The sequence below is a fragment of the Clytia hemisphaerica genome, unplaced genomic scaffold (assembly GCF_902728285.1).
Source record: "Clytia hemisphaerica strain Z4C2 unplaced genomic scaffold, Clytia hemisphaerica genome assembly, whole genome shotgun sequence".
In the NCBI taxonomy this organism is placed as follows: domain Eukaryota; kingdom Metazoa; phylum Cnidaria; class Hydrozoa; order Leptothecata; family Clytiidae; genus Clytia; species Clytia hemisphaerica.
The window spans coordinates 365,508-385,061 of NW_027103617.1; the positions used below are offsets into that span (position 1 = coordinate 365,508).

Sequence of the window (19,554 nt, forward strand, 5' to 3'; positions counted from 1 at the left end):
TAAAGTTTTCTTGCCTTCATCTGTGTCCAGACAAGATAAATATGCCACATTTTGGATGGGCTTGTTTTTCTGTAAATTCATTATACTGCTAACTTTGAGGCTGTAAGTTATCTTTCCAACAATCCCTCATTCTTCTTTGATTAAAAGTTAAATTTTTAGACAGCTATGATATCAGCTATATAAAATATGGTAAGGGTACAACTTAGTTCTCTTTTTTTCTATCTAGCAAACTTGAAATAAGTTAACCTTGATAGTAGTAACTATTTTTTTGCATGAAAATTCATGATTTTAATTTTCTTACTGTTTCTTCTGAGTGGATTTAAAAATTTATGTAATTTACGATTAAACTATATGCATTTCAGTTTAAAAAAATGGACAGGAATTCAGGATTAGACGATTTAGTAAATGTTTCAATTGATATGCTTTATTCAGAGCAAGAGGCTCAAGTTGCTGCCCAAGCAATAGCACCAGAAAATGAAGCTAGTAATAAAACTAAATCTGGTAAAAAGATGATTGGATGTCCAATTTGTGGCATTGAATATGCAACATTATATAATCTCAAAAGACATATGGCTACAAAACACAAGGATGTACCAATACCAGACACTCTTAGTAGAGGAAACACTAAATGTTTGGAATGTAATGCTCGATTTTATCAAACAAAAGAATTGGTGAAACATTTAGAATCAGAGCATAAGATGGAATTTCAGATTGAAACGCTCACTTTTCGAGACCTAGAAGGTAGGTGTTTGGCCAAAAATTGTTTTAGTAATCATTACCACTTTAATTATATGGCTGATGACATTTAGCTTAGAAATGTAATGTAGTAGCGGGGTGATTAATCCGTAATAAATAGCCCTGCTGTAATCACCCCACGAAAAGAAAAAAAGAAAATCTTCGAACTATTATTCCCCAAATCACCCTCCAAACCATATTATTACAAGTACAAATCAATTGTTGAAATCAACGTAACACAATAAGTTGTATAGATCTCGCAATAGTTTTTTTACCATTAATAAAACAATAAATATAAGTGATTTACCAAATGACTTAAACTATGACCAATATTGAAAGCGGATGGTGTTTTTACCCTTTTAACCTTTCTCGTAATAATTGGCCATTACTTAGGGATATTGAACATATATAACAGTTAGTAATATGAATATTTTCCTGTTAATCTGGACCATGGAAATCTCATCATCTATTGAGAACTTTGAGAATTAAAAGAATAGGAAAAAGGAAGATTTTTCTTACTTGCTCAAGTTGAACACATAAAATCAGCTAGGTCCATAATTCCAAACATTGTCATGTCATGATTTTAAAGTAAATAACAAAAATTTTCATTTTCCTAATTTTTTTGAAAAATCTTAAAATACGTTTTTAATTTAGAAATTTTCAATGCACATTCTTTTAAGACAGACGTATTTTAAGACTCTATATTTTGTATTGTTCTTAAGAAAAAACCTTCTTTGTCTCGCAATATTTCTAGAATTTGATGCATGGAAAGATAATTACGAGAAGACAAACCACTGTTATTATATTGCTTATGGGTCACGATGGGATGATGATCCTGGGAAGAATTTCAAAGATTTCCGATGCAATCGAAGTGGATGGTACAGAAGTAAAAAATCCAATGATGAACCAAGACAAAGGAAAATGAAAAGTGCAGGCAAGTTTTCTTTATTACACGAAAATAAGTAGACATGTAATTAACACGGATTAAGAAATTTTGTGTTAATTAAAACCCCTTTAATTAAAACCAGCCGTGGTATCCTCGAAAAAGCAAATAAAATTCATGTTAAATTTTTTGCGTGTTAATTTCAAGGCCGTTGAATCCTTGCCTAGTAATATTTGTGTAATAAGGCAAAATTGTTTGCTCGTTACTCTAAAACTTAAAATCATTGAAGCAATCACAAACTAGAAATTAGGCTGTTGAACATTTAGTAATGATTTCTAATTTAGTTAACACGGTCAAATGTTAGCTTTTAAATTAGTGTGTATTATTCACCAAGACTAAGAGATGTCACTACTGCTACAAGAAATCTGATTATAATCCTCTTATTTTTCAGGGTCAAACAAGATCGGAAATAATTGTACATCAACAATAAAATTGAGAGACAAAGTAGATGGAACACTTCAAGCTACCATCAACATGACACATTACTCCCATGAAATTGAAATAAAACATGTGTCAAGAAAGTTTGTAATTTTCATTATAAAGATCTACCTTTTATAGTCTTAACTAATCTTATGCAACATATTAAAATCTTGCTCCTTTTTGGTAGTTTTGTCAATTTGGGTGTTAATTTATAATTAATTTAAATCAATTTATTTTGTATTTTTCAGAGTAAGAGATTACAATATTGAACAGGGGACTACAGATTATATTTATCCTGATACAAAGTCTGTTAAACGTGCATACAAACGCAGAGGTATGTTGATATCTAGAATTAATGACTTACTTGTCTTTGTATGATACAGGGCCCGGTTGTTCAAAAGTCGATCAGATTAAATCCCGATTAACACTAATCGAGATTAGATTTTGATTTAAGCCTATTTTTTCGAACAACCAGGCCCAGAATATTGATTGCCTAACTTCTTTTTGAACCAAGAACCTACTTTATCTGAAAGTCAGCAAATTCGTTTGATAAGGAATCAGCCCAAATACGAAAATTTCCTTCCCTCAAAATAGATATTTCAAACCAATTTTTAAATTTGGAGAAACTTTGTAATTAAAAGTTTTTTTATTGTGGGGTACCCAGTAAAATCCCCAACAACTAAATGTTATAATCATATCAGTTGATTTTTGTTTTTCAGTAACTCCAGCACAACGCGAAGAATTAAGTAATGTGAAATACCAAATTCAAGCTGAACTTTTAAAGATACAAGAACTTGTAGAAGGAAGCTCAGTGAGCAATTTGCAGAATATACAAATGCTTTACAATAGACTTCAAACGGCTAGGACTGTATATGAGGAAACAAATGTACCTTAGCTGACCTTGTTTATGTTTAACTTATTATGTCAACTATAATTTGACAAATTTTTGTCAAGAGTGTTGTGTCCTTTTTGTGCATTTTTTTCCTTCATACAAATTGTATATAGTTGAAAGAAGTATGAAAATTGTTGTTCAAAAAAGGGGCTTAAGTACGTGAAGTACAAAAATTTAATACTTTATGTTGTTAATGAATAGTTGGTTTTGTCATACACAACTGCAATTTTTTCAAGGAGTTACCTTAAAATATTGCTTGTGTTAAAATTTGATACCTGCCAAAATTAAAATAATTTTTCTTTTATTCGCGTTTAGCATCATTTTTAGGTCAAATATCAAGACGAAATTAGGTTCAAAGGACAGTTTCTTTTTCTTCTAATGTACTAGTTTTTAGTCAAAATGTTTCGAATTTCAATGTTTCTTTAGCAATGACTGGTTAAACTTTTAACCTAAACCAATAGAGCTTCAAGGCTCAAACTCTGTTCCTGGTCTCTTTATATTATGAGATGCAGATTATCGCACACTTTATCAAACTTTATGTCTTTGTCATACTAATTTTATATTTATTTCTCTTTATTTAGACATAGTATAAAAAATAAAAGTAGAAAATAAAATGAAATGGCTGGATGGAATGGTTTTACTGAACAAGAATTACTGAATCTTCAAGATAGCGATGTACCAAAAAGAAGAAATAAAGCCACCAAGCCAAAACCATCAAAAATAGACGGTACACAACGAAAAGTTGAAAAGAAAAGACCTAAACCTATCCCTCATCCTCAGGTTGATAATACACAAGTAGAGAAAATGGAGAAAGATGTATCAAACACATCTGTTCCTGGAGATTCTACCAAAGATGACAGTGATTGTCAAAATAATTCTGGTAAGGATACTACGAGTACTGGTTCAATAAGTGACACAGCAATAAAGGATGTTCCACCTAAACAGCAACCAGTTTGTACCAACATCGAGGAGAAAAAGGAAGTCGATATTAGAGTTTTGACCGACACTGAAGCTGCCGAGAAACAAATGTCGTCGTTAGCAAAATTGCAAATTCAGCAAAAAGTCATAGAAGAACAAAACAAAAAGAAACAATCCATGATCAAAGAAGCATTAGCTGAGAGAATGCGTCAAACACAACACGAGTCAAAAAAACTGATGCAAATCAATAAAGAATTGTCAAAATTAGATCAATTGTTACAGGTCGATGTGAAGATATTACGTGATAAGATTGACGATGCTTGTGTGGAATTCTCGCAAGCTCAAAAGCGATTCCAAGATGCAGAGAAAGAGTATGTGAATGCTAAGCTAGATTATTATAAAAAGAAAGAGCATAAGGACGAGCTGCAAGAACATTTATATACTATTATTCAAGAGAATGAAATTAGGAAAGCTAAAAAGCTGGAAGAATTGATGGCTAAATTGAACGCCAATGTTGAAAGTCCTGTCCACAGTCCTATCGAAGCTAAGCAGACACCTGAGCTTGGTGAACAGAAATCTACAGCTGTTGAGAACTCTAATTGAATATTTTATGAAATGATGGTCAGTTTCCAAAAGATGAACTGTCTCCATTAAAATTCAATACACGCTTTTTTTTTATAAGAATGGTGTTTTTTCATTTCATCATGGATATTCTTAACTTTTTGGCGAAAATCATCCAAAAATATTCTTACGGTATTCTTAGGTTAAGATCGAAATTGGCAATCTTCAGGTTAAAATGCCTTTAAAATGGCATTCTTAGGTTCAGTTTCTAAATTCCATGATGGTGATATTCTTACCATATTCTTAATTTTTTGACCATTTTCATCATGGACATTCTTATGATAAAGTGTATTCTTATAAAAAAAAAGCGTGTATAGAAATTATTCCTTCCTTCTAGTAAGACATTGTGGTCCAAAATTGTGAAACAATGCTGCATTTTTTTAGCTGTTTTCTGTAGTTTTTGTTAATGATAGGGTCTTATTCAAGGGTATTATTTTTGACTGAATCATTTCTAGTTAGAATAGTTTATGTTATTTTTGTAATAATTCCGGAACTGTCGTATTATGCATATATATTATAATACCTTTCAATATTTTTTATTAGTAAAATGTATTTTTATATATTTATAAATTCCATTATTGTTATTGTTATTTACGAATATTTTAATATAATTTTTACTATACACTTTTTACATAGTGTAAAGCTTTCGAATTGGATAGATTTAAAATCGTTTGCTGATTATCTCATTTGGATTTTATACAATGTAACTTTGAAAATCCTAAAAGATAACATTTTTCTAGTACTCATTGTTTTTTTCAATCTTGATTTTAATCAATTTTTGTTTTATTTCAATCACAATTTTTAATCTTTCTTCGGTTGTAAACTTACATAGCACTGCTGAGTCTCAATAAAGAATGAAATGAACTAAATGTTCTGCTCTTTCCCCTAGACCCCCCCCTGATTCTGATTGAATTAAGCAAAAATTACATTTTATTTCTTGTATTTTTAGAGAACAAAATATAAACAGAAAAAATGTAGGAAATAAATTACTAATAACAGCTAAATCAAAATCCGAAATGGCGGAAGGAAGAGATGTTGATACGGTTGTCAAGGACATTGAGAATGTCTTGGAATCAAATGCACCTGAAGACCAGATCGAGAAAGAAATCAGATACATATTTGCCAAGAAGTTTTCTAAAGAATTCAGTGGTTTACAAAGCTCCTCAAGAGATGCTTCTAATAAGTCTGTAGCCAACTTGGATGATTTACCAGATACTGTTTTATTGAAGATTTTTAGTAGTTTTGAATTACCAGAGCTTTGTCACGTTGCATTGGTCTGCAAGCATTGGCTTTGGATTGTGTACGATAGTGAGTTATGGAGATATGTTGATTTGAGTAAATATAAACAAATTAATGAACGTCACATTGTAAACCTCATTCAAGCCAGATTGTCACCTTTACTAAAGTCTCTTGATTTATCCAACCGTGAAATCACTCCTGTTATAATGAATGAGTTATCAGAGCATTGCCAGCAACTGGATACTTTGGTGCTCCAGAATTGCTTAATGCAAGATTCCCAGACTGATGAAATCAGTAATCTGTCAACAGTCCCCGAGAAGCTTGTTCGACTCGATGTACGCAATTTCAAACAAGGTTTTTATTTTGTGCATTTGATTTTAGAAGCAAGTGATATGAGCCACTTAGAATGCTTTGGTTTTGGCAATAATGATTTTTGTCCAGCTTTTACAGAGTTCCATACTATTTTTCGTAAAATGCACGCTTTGAGGGTATTAGAATGTGTACATTGCCCGACGATTGATGATAATCAGATCAAACTTTTTGCTAATGAGCTGAAATGTATCGAATCTCTGGTTTTGACCAAATGCAATAATATTATAGGCTCTTCTCTACCGTATTTAATTGAAAATTCGAAAAGCTTAAAATCGTTGAATCTCTCTGAAACGAATGTCAGCGGTGAATGGCTTTTACAGACACCTTGGGAAGAATCGGTTATTGAAGAGTTAGATTTAAGCTTTTGCTTGAATATCGATGCTGATGCTTTAACAGGAAGTTTACCAAAGATCTCAACATTGCATCATTTAGCTTTACACAATGTTGGTAAAAGCAAAGCAGTAACTGCAGCTGTTTTTAAAGCTGTTTTTGAACGAAGCACGTGGACCAAACTGGAGGTGTTATGTTTGAGATTCTGTAACAAATTTACCAATGATGCTCTGCCTTATTTTGAGAGATGCTACAATTTGAAGTTTTTATCATTACGAAGTTGTTTCAAAATTAGTTACGCAGCCATTGAAAGTGTTTTGAAGTTTTTACCACATTTACTACACTTGGAATGTGGATCTTTGCTGCTTTCTGAAGAAACTATATGTAATGAATGGATTAAAGTCTTCCAAAGCTGTTCCCAACATTGCCGAATCCTACAAAAACTGATCTTGGTTAAGTGCTCTAAAATTCCTCGTTCAAAGGTCTCAGAATATCGTACGACTTTTGTCAACTTCTTCAAATCTTGCAACCATTTGGATACAGTTTGTGTCTTATACTCTGAAGAATCTATTATCCAACTGCTCCAGCAAGCCAAAGCTGAAACAAATGTTGAAGTTACCATTACTGATTCACCAGGTCTTGAAGTTATACCACGATTTAGACATTCTCTTGATACAGAACTAAATCGTAAGCGATTCAAAACTTTCAGTGTCTAAATCAGTATCGATGTTTCTTTTTATCTGAGGATTACAGATTTACAGATTTTTTTTCACGCTTTTTTTATAATAAGAAAAATCTCTAAGAGCACAAGGTTCAATTCGAAATAATACGCTAGTTTATTTTTATCATTATTGGTTTTATTATTTAAAGATATTATTGATACGGAAAATGTATTGTTTATTATTTAATACGATTTTAACTTTTTAAGATAATCTTTTATATTAGTTAATCCAAAAGTCTATGTATTTTATGAAAATGAATTTATTTGTTAAATTTTGATATTTTAACAATGCAATTTTAATCTATTAATTATTATAATCGAAATTCAAATTTGGTGCAGGAATATGTACTTTAGCCAACAGAAATGATATCTTTGTGTTTGTCTGTGTCATGCTTGAGAAAATCACTTAAATCTCCCTTTTTGTCTGTGTCCAATGTACTACTACAATGACGGAGTTCTAATTTTCAGAAAAGGAGAGAAAACTGATTTTTGGGCTACTCAGAACAAAATTGAAAATAATTAGAAAAAAATATGAGACACTTTCCTAACATCAATTCAAATATTACATGACTAATATGAAAAGGGAACACCTACGTTAGCGAACCCTTTAGAGTAAGCGCTTAGTGTATTATTTCTTGACAAAAGATAATCGGCTAATTTTGTTTTTTTCTTTTTTCAGGACCTAAAAATCTCAACATAAAGATTTCATATATACTTGGTTTAGAATAACCAAACCTTTGCTGATGTCAGCCATTATGTTCCATAATGGAGTCTTTACTGTCATGTGATACTGGAGAAACATTCAAAGTGGTTCATGGTGAAACCTTGATTGGGCGTGGTCCATTTTTAAAGGTTTGAACATTTTGGTTTAAAGTCTGTCTCAAAAGATTGTGAACACTTTAGTTTTTAAGTATTTTCTCAGCACCCATTTATGCTATTTTAGAAAATTATACACCGTTGGAAAGATATTTGCAATGGAGAAAAATCTGGAGGATAAAATATTTTTGAAAAAATGAAAACTGAGGAAGAAAATGAAGATTTTTTCTATTGTTTTAAAAATCATGACATCAGGCTATTTAGAACATTTAAACCTTACCAATTTCAAGGCGCCAATTTCAAGGCTGTGTCCAGATTTTTCGCATCTTTCCTAAATAAAAAGTTACAGCACTATGAAGTTGGTCATTTTTTGCCGTTTTAGGCCTACTTCAAAAGGCTGTAACTTTCTTTCTAAGAAAGATATAAAAAACTATACAAAGATTGGGCTTTTCCAAAAAAAAAACATATACCCCCTGTTGAGGAGGTCCATTTCCGTTCCAAGGCGTAAGGTTTAATATGTGGCGGAATTCCATTGGGTGATACAAAAATCTGTCAAAAATAACTGGAATTCCATGGGAGTAGCTTTTTAAATCCTACTAAAATTCAGAATTCCAGAGGGGTTTAAACCTGAAATTGCCTGGAATTCCAGGCGAGTACAGAATTTCCAGCCACAGGGCGGTGGACCTCCTCAACAGGGGGTATATGTTTTTTTTCTGGAAAAGCCCATTTGAAATCAGGTAAGTTTAAATTTTCTAAATAGCCTGATATTTCATATTTTCAAAAGAGTAGAACAAATTTTAATTTTTTTATTTTCGTTTTTCTTCTTCATTTTTCATTATTTCAAAAAAAGTTCTCCTTGGAAATTATCTTTCAAATGGTGTATAGCTTTCTAACATAGCATCAATGAGTGCTGAGAAAAAGTAAAGAAACTAAAGTGTCCACATACTTTTGAGACAGGCCTTAGTAATTTCAACGAATGAAAACAAACTCTTGCAACTTTTTTATGATAACGGAAATCTTTCATTATCTTTTCAATAAATTCTTCTGGAAATAAAATAATATTATCATGAGCCCTGTTTTCAATGTATTGTGACCATAGATACATCAACGTCACAAGAAATGAGCCCTGCTCGAAAATCTTCAATTCAGTAATTTTCTATCTATCACTGGTTAAAATTTCAAGTGACACACTTATCAATTTTTAATGCTTTTGCTTCTAAATATTAGGAAGTAACTAAAAAGTAAAAGTAAAAATATCATTGAAATTATTTTCTTCCATTTTACAACAAGGCCTAAGATGATTTTGACCAATCTCGAAAAGAGAGTATAGTTTGCCATGCTGTGGAAGTTACTTTAAAATTCTTACTTTCAGGTTACAGACAGCAAAGTATCACGAAAACATGCAATATTGAAGTACGCAGAAGATGGAGAGATCTCCCTCAAACCGGTTAGTAGAATGACGTACACGTTTTTTTCAGAAGAACATCTAAAATTTTTGAAGCCTTTGGATGTTCTTAACTTTTTGGGTTTCAAGCCTTAAAATGTTCTTATTTTCACCATTTTGTGACCATTTTTACCCATTTTCCAAAGAAACGGGTGTTTTTGAGTCCGAAAAACCTTAATAATGTTCTTAACTTGTTCTTAACATTTTGGCCATCGAAGCCTTCTTATATAGTTTGTTCTCATAAAAAAAACGCGTACGGCTACAAATTTTGATAGAATACGAAGTGAATATAATATTGTTATAAGAATGGTGTTTTCCCGTTTTCTCATTTTTAGGAAAAATCTTTCTGAAATATTCTAACGATATTCTTAAGTTAGTGTTCAAACCCAGCCTAAATCTAGCATTTAATTTATACCTCATTCAACATTCAAGCAAAAATTTGGCTGCAGGAATAAATATATTATTTTTGGACCTACCTCCGGGTGCCCCGGTGGAGGTCCTATAAATTAACCCATGTCCGTTCGTTCGTTCGTTCGTCCGTCCGTCCGTCCGTCCGTCTGTTACCAGCTTTTCTCAAGATTGGCTCATTAGTTTTTTTGATTTTTGGCACAATGATGCAAAATGGTAATGCCCAAAATGTGACGGAGCCCGATTTTCGAAAAAAATTCATTTCCGGCCGAAAATGCCGGAAATATGCCGGAAAAACCGGTTTTTTGGCATTTTCTCAAGATTTCATCATTAGTTTTTTCTGATTTTTTTGCAAAAACATGCGTATTAGCAATGCCCAAAACTTGGCTGAGTCCGATTTTTGAGAAAAAATCTTTTCTGGTTGAAAATGCCGGAAATAAGCCGGAAATCGCCATTTTTGCAGATTTTCATCGGACTTTTTCCTCATATTTCGTTGTTTTTCCACACAAAAACATTATTAATAGCAATGCCCACCATGAAGCATGGTTCAATCGTCAATAGAACTGAGTTTTGAATCCGGAACTTTCTAAAAATCGCCGGAGCAGCCCATTTTCGCCGGAAAAACGGTATTTCTTGATTTTCTCGAGCTGTACTTTATATTTTTTATGAAATTTTGCACACTGATGCAAAATGATAATACCTAAAATGTGACGGAGCCCGATTTTCGAAAAATAAATTTTTTTCCGGCCGAAAAAGCCGGAAATATGATGCCGGAAATACTGATTTTTTGGCATTTTCTCGAGATTTTATCATTAGTTTCTTCTGATTTTTTGCACGAAGATGCGTATTAACAATGTTCAAAACATGGCCGAGTCCAATTTTTGAGAAAAATTCTTCTGGTGGAAAATGCAGGAAATCGCCGTTTTTGCAGATTTTCATTGGATTTTTCCTTATATTTCCAATTTTTTTCACACAAAAACATTATTGATAACAATGCTCACCATCAAGCATGATTCAATTGTCAATAAAACTGTTTTTTGCGACCAGAACTTTCTATTTATTTTTTCCTTACAACCCTTTCCTCTCCCCCCATCAACAATCAATGATGATTTTTTTTGCGTTAGGCATTTTCGCTAAACGCTATATTTTCTGACTGGTTCTTTTTCATTTTTCTCCTCGCATTGCTATCTAACTTTCATCATCAGGTAGGTCCATTCAGCATCTAGCTTGTTTTTGTTAAATTCAAGGATGGTTGCATATTCTTAATTTTTTGGCCACTTTCAGCGTAGAATATTGTTGTAATAAAGTGTGTAGGTTTAGCGGTTTTTGTGCTCGTTCAACAATATTCAGGAGTGGAATTAATAAAATAGTTTTTTATTTTTAAAATAGAATTTTATCAAAAGGTTTTGCTTCTCTTTCTCTCTCATAGCGTCAACCCCCCTGACATTTGGGGGGGGTTACACTCAAAAGAAAACTGGGAGCTAAAATACAGACAAATATTTGGGGGGGGCTGGAATTTCAATGGCAAGGCTAGGGGCTGACTATTTCTTCTATTATTTCTATTTATATCGCCACATTTTTATCCAAAAACCTTTCATTTTACAGCCTATTAATTTTGTTTGTTTTCACTGTGTCCACCATCTTGAATTTTATCTATTATAGTCAATATAAATCTGATTTTCCTAGAAACGATATCAAATCAGCAAATACTTTATACTAGGTATAGGACTGGGGGCTGCTTAAAAAACTTTTAATATTTTGGAGGACCTATTTTTTACCTGGGACCTAGACCTGGGCTGACCCTATGTCTCAGCTTGAGATCATTGTGACAGATTTGGTTTCAGTTTTTTTGGTCCTGAGATTCAAATCCTATTTTAACTTCTAAACCAGTGTGCAAAGACTCATGCTTATGCGCCTCTTTGTTATGGTATTTGTACTAGTAATAACATGGTTTAGAGGATGATTTGGGATTAATAACCCCAAAGTTCAGCTATTTTGAAGTGTTTTCAATGAAACGAGGGGTTATTAATCCAAAATCACCCGAGAATACCATGTTATTCCGCGTTAATTATATGGTCAAAAAAAGAATTGAAGAACACTCAATCGCTATTCTTCTCGAAACTTATAAAAACATTCGAAACTATAAAAAACCTTCGACTGACACTCTTATTTTGATTGGCTTAAAAATTTCGTACGATATTTTGTTAACCAATCAAAATATTGTGCGATACTTTTCTTTCAACCAATAGAAATTTTACAAAAAAGCAGGGCTATTACGGATTTATCGCCCCGCTCGTCCTTTACAAATCTAAGCTAAATGTAATCAACCATATAATTAAGCGTGCTCTTAGATGCCTAAAAACATGAAAGGGTTGGAAACTGCATCTCTAAATACTGAAATACCCCAAAATAAGGTAACTATAGACTAAACCTGGCTTTTTTAGAGCAAAATAGTAGACTATTCTTGTGACAGCTGAAAATATTTTGAAAAATTGATAAATTGATGGTCGTAATAATAAAGGCCTTGATGGGGTAGGAAAAGAATCGAAAAATTAAAAAGTGAGGGAATTTTTATTAGGGGCACCTGAGAGTAACCAACGAATACAACAATCTGTACCCAAGCCAGACCCGATATCTATAGGGGGAATTAACAAATATACTACCTCCGTTGTTTCTTAAATTTTCAGATTCACAAAAATCCAACCTTCCTTTACATCGAATCTACTGACAATTGGCAACCATTACAAAAGGATATTTGGCATACTTTACAACATGGATCGAAGATTTCACTCTTACCCAACTCCCTGAAGTTTGAAGTTGTATCGAAAAAGTAAGTTTTGTTTCAAGTTAATTTGGAGGGATTCAAATGTTTTGGTGACATATTCCCAACCAGGTGCACCGATCATCTTTTAAGAAAAGTTCAGTACTTTCGACAACTTCTGGCAGTAGAGATTAGCATCCTAAGTCTTTATTTAGAATTCGGTGCAATCTTTTTTTCAATATAATAATAGACCTTTTCATAAATTACGTCACGAACATCGCTTGCCTTGTTCTGAAATTATTGCCAAGGTGATTAACTCCTAGTGGATTTATTAAAACTATTTATAAAAAAATCATTTAATGTCTCAAGGGACATAATCACCATAGTAATTGTTTGAATACGAGGCAAGTCATATTTGCGACGTAATTTATGAAAAGGTCTATTTATTATAAGTAAAGTTAAATTTTGAGTAGTACTTAACTTTACTTATAAGTAACAAACGGATAATACTAACCCAACGGATCTCGGAAAAAAAATACTTATCTCACTTCATTTTTTCATAGACAAAGCACAGTCGAAAGCTTAAAAGAAAATGGATCAGGTTTGTTTTTAATTTATCATTTATTATTAAAATGAATATTACAGGTTCTAGGCACTCAGTGGGCCTCTAAACCGATCTCAATTTACAAATTTCGTGTAACGAATTTCTTTGGATGGCTTTTCTTTGAAGCCTTTTATGGAAACAGCAGCTACCACCTCAGACGGCAATTTATTCCACGTAGGGATGGTTCTGTAGTAGAACGACTTTGTTTGCGGGCCGCGGAATCCATCACTTGCAAAGTTCGGCTGGAGTTCATCTTTGTGTTGTCGATTCGGACGTGGTCGATGGGTAGTTTTCTTTGGAATCGTAGCTTTATCGTAGAAGTGAAGATGCTTATAGACCTGCACCATATCACAAAAAGTTCTACGAAACTCTAGTGTTGGTAATTGTAAGCTTCGTAGTCTATCCTCATAAGAGAGATTTTTGTAAAGTTTGACAAGCCTTGTTGCACGTCTCTGCACTCCTTCCAATAGGTTGACGTGTTTCCTTAGTTTCGGTGACCAGACTGATTGTGCATACTCAAGATGCGGTCGAACGAAAGTACAGTACAAAGTAAGAAAAATCTGTGGGCTAAGGTTTTGGAAGCCACGGTTAATAACTCCAAGCATCGAAATGGCCTTGTTGACTTGCTTAGAGATATGTTCTTCGAAACTCAACTCTGCATCAATAACAACACCAAGATCTTTCTCTATGAAAACATGTTCCAGTTGATTTCCATTTAGAGTATATGGATGTGTGCATGTTTAATGTTTGTAAACTTTCCGATTGTAAGTACATGGCACTTGTCTGGATAAAACTGAAGCAACCAGTCTTTAGACCATTTCTCCAGCTCCTCAATATCTTTTTGTATGATAAGAGAGTCATCGATGGAGTCAACTTCTTTAAATATCTTTGTATCATCAGCAAAGAGTAGTATGGATGAGATGATTTTATCAGGAAGATCGTTGATATATAGAACAAAGTACAAAAAGTAGCGGCCCAAGTACACTACCCTGTGGTATTCCACTTACTACATCATTTGTTGTTGATTTTGACTGATTCACTTTTACCTGTTGTTTACGTCCGTTAAGGAATGCTCTTATCCAATCAAGTGTAGGTCCTTTGAGTCCATATCCCATTAGTTTTTTGCACAATCGACGGTGTGGCACGGTATCAAATGCCTTTGCAAATCGAAATAGATACAATCTACCACTTTTCCTTCTGAGGTACTTTCACAGCATCTATCGATGAATGTTAGCAGTTGGGTAACTGTCGAGCGTTTGCTAATGAAACCATATTGTTTATTTGAAAGGAGTTCCAGGTCGTCAAGATGCTGTGTAATGTGCGCTCGTAGAATTGTTTCCATCAGCTTACAAACGATCGATGTCAAACTTACAGGTCGGTAGTTAACAGCCAAATTTTGTGCTCCTTTGCTCTTATAAATTGGAGTTACATATGCTAATTTCCATTCTTCCGGTAGGACTCCCGTCGATAACGATTCGATCATTAAAAGTGCAAGGGGTTCTGCAATATAATCTACAAGTTCTTTTAACATTTTTGGATGCATATCATCTGGACCAAACGATTTGTTTTCATCAAGTTTCAGTATAGATTTGTAAACAAGATCTTTTGTTATTGGTATTCTTTTGATGACGCGATCTGTGCGGGACTGGAATTCGGGTAGTTCTCCTTCGGGTTCTTTTGTGAAGACACTACAGAATTGTTTCTGCAGGATGTCTGCTTTTTCATGGTCTTCATGTCTTAAAGATGAAATGTCATTTGGTGTTTCCAGCAGGGATGAAACCCCACTTGCAGATTTTAGTTTACTTCGGACATGTGACCAGAAGATCTTTGGTTTAATTTTCGACTTGTCACAGATACCTTTCTCGTATGACCTTCGAGCTTGTGTTATCTTTCGGTTCACTCTGTTCCGTGATGTTACGTAGTTTGTACGGTTCCTAGCTTTTTCTTCCGGGTCTTTAGACTTTAACCAGAGCCGGTGAAGTTGTTTTTTGTTTTATCTCATTCTGACCTCTTTTTTGATTGTATAAGCCCCTTGAGTTCCAACTTGATTATCATATATTTTATTGGAATAAACTGGCTTCTCAGATCAAGAACTTTTCCTTTAAAGATTGTCCACATATCTGTTACTGATTTTCCTCTTAATTCGTTGATCAAATGTTTCGACCATTCTCCATCATTCAGGTGTTGTTTCATCTTTGTGTAGTCACTGGTTTCATAACTGTATCTTTTCGAATTGGGTTTGCGTTGAGTGTAGCAATCAAACGTAAACACCAATATGCTATGGTCGCTCTTCCCAAGGGGGATCAGGTACTGAAGATCGCTTACTTGATTTTGTTCATGAGTAAGTATTAAGTCTATCGTTTAAGGTTCGTCTGTTCCTCTGCATCGCGTTGGTTCATCAACAAGTTGATAGAAAAACGCGTCTCTGAGAGCGTCCAAAAAAACTTTTTTCCTTACTTTCCTCAGAGTGTGACGTTGTCCCAGTTATCCCCAGTTTATGGTTGGATAGTTCATATCACCTAAGAGACATTTATGAGTGTATCTCTCTTCTCGGAAGCAATAGATTTGATCAGCTCGTTGAGTTTATCGTTGTTTTCTTCTGAATGATTGTTGTTTGTTGGACTACGGTAAAGGCATCCAAAAACAAACACATCCCTGCCGCAAAGTCGAATTTCGATTATGCATGATTCATCAAATTCTGTCGCCGATTTTACACCAACTATTAGATGCTTGATCGAGTTGTGAGCTAATATAATGATCCCGCGTCCTTTTTTTGATGTTATATTTTCATGTTCAACCAGCTTATACTCTTCAAATTCGTATTCATGAGGTTCTCTCAGTGCACCAACCTTGATTTAACTTCACAAATTGCAATCAAGTGTGGTTTTACATTTCCGTGATTGCATTTTTAATTCTCCCAATTTTTCAGATGTTAGTTGGTCTGCATTGGTATACATGATTTTTTATATCTTCGCAGTTATTGTATTATCTTGTGTCTTGTTTTTTTGGGTTTTATTTCTTTCGTTTATTTTCGTATTTTTTTCTTACATTCTTTGTGGAAATTGATCTTGTCGTTGGTTGTTGACCTTCTTGAGGCGGAATCCGTTTTTTGAGGAGCCACGGACTCGCCAGATCCCACCTGTTTCGCTTTCATTCTTTCTTTTAGCTTCAATTACAATATTTTTGAATTCTTTCCTTTGATCAGGGGTTAGGTCTTCACAGATACTTATCCCTTTATACATATTCACACCCTTCAATATGTGAAGGTTACCGAATATACTTTCCTTTTCTTCTTCCTTGTCAAATGAAACCAGCAATGGGCGTTTCTTGTCGGCTACTTTTGCTCCAAGTCTTGTCATATGTTTGATCTTGACCTTAGCATGAAGATTTTGGGTGAGTGTTTTCACCCACTCCTCGTCTTTCTTCGGTTGATCATCAGTGAATTCTTCAACACCGTGAATGATGATGTTTTTTGAACGTTTTAATTTGTCCTTTTCTTCCGCAGCTTCCTCTTTGTGCACCTCTTTCACGGCTATCTTTATATCGTCGTTCGAGGAAACAATTTGGCTGTCAGCAACCCAATCTGCCTATACAATTACCTCAAGGGAACTTATTTTGGCGAGAACTAATTTTGGCGAAATTGGCAAGCGAACTCGAAATTCGCCTAATTTAATTTTTTTTAGGTCATTCGCCAAATTAAGTTCTCGCCATATTTTAAAAAAATCGTTGATTCGCCAAAATAAGTTCTCGCCAAAATTAAAATTTTTGGGATTTTCCCTAAAATAACTTCTTGAGTTCACAAAAAAGCTTCAAATAAAGCAAAATAGAACAGATTTACGCTGTCATTCGCCAAAGCAAGTTCTCGCCAAAATTAAAAAAAATCGTTGATTCACCAAAATAAGTTCTGGCCAATATTAAAAAAATTCCTGGTTCGCCAAAATTAGTTCTCTCCAAAATTAAAAAATAATTTTTAAATCGACCGTTCGTCAAGATTAGTTCTCACCAAAAAAAGTTTCCTTATTAAGGTTAACTTTTGAACCACTCGAATAAATAATTCTTATAATATTTTTACTTCTCTACAAATTCACTTGAACAAGCTAAATTGAAGAAAAAAAATCTATTCATCTTCGATTCTGTTCGACTTAATTGATCAAAAAATGTCACAAGATTGGAGCTGTTGAGCCAAAAAGTGTCAAGGGACAAAATAATCTGTTCGACTTAGCTAACTTTCGAGTTATGGAGGCTCCAGTGTAGAGGCTTTTTTATTTGAGTTTACTAGAGAAATTTTCAATTTGCTGACGAATTTGTTCGAGTTAGGAGACGTTCGAGTAACAGATGTTAGAGTTATGGAGACCTCACTTTAGTCGAATTTTCAACGTAAATCGAGAATTTTGTACTTATTGACGTCAAATATCATAAAGAAGCCCTGTTTTGACGTATTCAGCCTTGATTTCCTCAAGGGTTTTGTTTGATTTGTTTAAATGTATCATCTAAAATGTCAGAAAATTCGAGAAAATTCTCTCCTCAAACGCTTACCATCCCAATAGGTTGATTAAACTTCACGAGTTGAATGTACGATATTTTGTTCACTTGGGCTTTTCCAGAAAAAAAGTTGAATATAGGGGGGTATAACAATTTTTGGAAATATACTACCGGACATTGTGACATTTGACCCCCTGGACAGCAAGTTTACCCCCCCCCCCCAGACAAGGCAAATTTTGTAGATTTTTCAATACAGTACCCCCGGACACTAAATCCTCCACCCTCTACCGTTTGTACGTACGAACATTTTCTGGAACAGCCCCTTTTAAGCAGGTAGGTCCATAAAAATATCAATTGTTTATTTACAGAGAAGAAAAAGTCGGAAAATGCTGCTACCGCTAAAGAAAATAAAGCAAAGGAAGACTCGCAACCCGTTGAAATCAAACTGTCATCAACAGCGTCTGGTTAGTTCTTTCCTCTTCTACTTTCTCGATTCCGAGTTAAATTTCTCGGTCCCATTCATTAATGTTGGAACAGTATATATATTCTAAAGGGTCCTGATAATTTTCAAATGAAATCTTGCATTATGTAGATAGGGGAGGTTACGTATAAATAAAGGGTACAGGCCCATTTACTCAAAATTAACGGGGTTAGAGTGGAGCATACGAATTTTACAAATTTTATTTGACAAACAAGGTCTAAAATTAGTTAGTGCAACATGTTTTCTGAGTTAAATGAGATTGGAGGGGCACGAACTATCATTATACAATTCTTTGACCCCATTCTAAGATTTGACCCCAATTGGTGAAACTTTGCGCACCTTGATATACGGAAATCTGAAACTTCGTCAAAATATTAACTGTAAATCTTCCAGCTAAATCTTTCAAGTACGCCTACTTTGTCTTCATTGCAAAAGTAAAAATTACACCTGAGATATTAATGAAATCTCAAAATTCTATACTATAAAAGTCCATAAAAGTATAAATTGTTTATTTTTCAGAGAAGAAAAAGTCGGAAAATGCTGCTACCGCTAAAGAAGAAAATAAAGTAAAGGAAGACTTGCAACCCGTTGAAATCAAACTGGCATCAACAGTGTCTGGTTAGCTCTTTCCTCTTCTACCTTCTCCATTCCAAGTTAAATTTCTCGGTCCCATTTATTAATTATTGGAACAGTATATATTTTAAGGGGTCCTGGTGACTTTCAAATAAAATTTTGCATTATGTAGATGGGGGAGATTACGTATAAATAAAAGGTACATGCCCATCTACTCAAAATTAATGGGGTTGGATTGGAACATACGAATTTTACAAATTTTATTTGAGAAACAAGGTCTAAAATTAGTTAGTGCAACATATTTCCTGAGTTAAATGAGATCGGAGGGGCACCAACTATCATTATGCAATTCTTTGACATGAATATTCTAAGATTTGACCCCAATTGGTGAAACTTTGTGTACCTTGATGTACGGAAATCTTAAACTTCGTCAAAATATTGACTCTAAATCTTTCAAGTACGCCTTCATTGCAAAAGTTAAAATTACACCTGAGATATTAATGAAATCTCAAAATTCTATACTATAAAAGTCCATAAAATTATAAATTGTTTTTTTTTTTTCAGAGAAGAAAAAGTCGGAAAATGCTGCTACCGCTAAAGAAAATAAAGTAAAGGAAGACTCACCACCCATTGAAATCAAACTGTCATCAACAGCGTCTGGTTAGTTCTTTCCTATTCTACCTTCTCCATTCCAAGTAAATTCGGTCCCATCCCATTCATTAATATTGGAAAAGGATATTTTCATGATATTCATGACGTTTTCTACGGAAATACCCCGGTTTTAGCCGGTAGTG

General features: G+C 33.8%; 5 protein-coding genes across 6 annotated transcripts; 4 read left to right on the forward strand and 1 right to left on the reverse strand.

The window, feature by feature from the left end:
- Positions 1-335: 335 nt before the first annotated feature.
- LOC136802254 (uncharacterized) lies at positions 336-3,168 on the forward strand. Of its 2 annotated transcripts, none has more exons than XM_067058970.1 (5): positions 336-741; positions 1,490-1,669; positions 2,070-2,199; positions 2,347-2,432; positions 2,800-3,168. In XM_067058970.1, exons 1-5 carry the CDS (start codon positions 372-374, stop codon positions 2,991-2,993), a joined length of 960 nt encoding a protein of 319 aa, XP_066915071.1. In that variant the 5' UTR covers positions 336-371; the 3' UTR covers positions 2,994-3,168. The 2 variants fall into 2 exon arrangements, with proteins under 2 accessions (XP_066915071.1, XP_066915072.1); XM_067058971.1 differs by having other exon boundaries at positions 2,818-3,168.
- Positions 3,169-3,547: 379 nt separating this feature from the next.
- On the forward strand, positions 3,548-5,271 carry LOC136802255 (RAB6-interacting golgin-like). Its single transcript, XM_067058972.1, has one exon. The coding sequence runs from the start codon at positions 3,609-3,611 to the stop codon at positions 4,509-4,511; it is 903 nt and encodes a 300-aa protein (XP_066915073.1). The 5' UTR covers positions 3,548-3,608; the 3' UTR covers positions 4,512-5,271.
- Positions 5,272-5,460: 189 nt separating this feature from the next.
- Positions 5,461-7,542, forward strand: LOC136802256 (F-box/LRR-repeat protein fbxl-1-like). Its single transcript, XM_067058974.1, has one exon. The coding sequence runs from the start codon at positions 5,546-5,548 to the stop codon at positions 7,184-7,186; it is 1,641 nt and encodes a 546-aa protein (XP_066915075.1). The 5' UTR covers positions 5,461-5,545; the 3' UTR covers positions 7,187-7,542.
- A 328-nt stretch (positions 7,543-7,870) lies between these two features.
- Positions 7,871-13,256, forward strand: LOC136802234 (aprataxin and PNK-like factor). The gene is made up of 4 exons (XM_067058952.1): positions 7,871-8,043; positions 9,380-9,454; positions 12,547-12,689; positions 13,184-13,256. Exons 1-4 carry the CDS (start codon positions 7,957-7,959, stop codon positions 13,254-13,256), a joined length of 378 nt encoding a protein of 125 aa, XP_066915053.1. The 5' UTR covers positions 7,871-7,956.
- Positions 13,257-13,298: 42 nt separating this feature from the next.
- On the reverse strand, positions 13,299-16,583 carry LOC136802236 (uncharacterized). The gene is made up of 3 exons (XM_067058953.1): positions 16,273-16,583; positions 14,431-14,960; positions 13,299-13,909 (listed from the first exon to the last, which is right to left on the reverse strand). The coding sequence occupies exons 1-3, from the start codon at positions 16,581-16,583 to the stop codon at positions 13,299-13,301; spliced, it is 1,452 nt and encodes a 483-aa protein (XP_066915054.1).
- Positions 16,584-19,554: the final 2,971 nt, after the last annotated feature.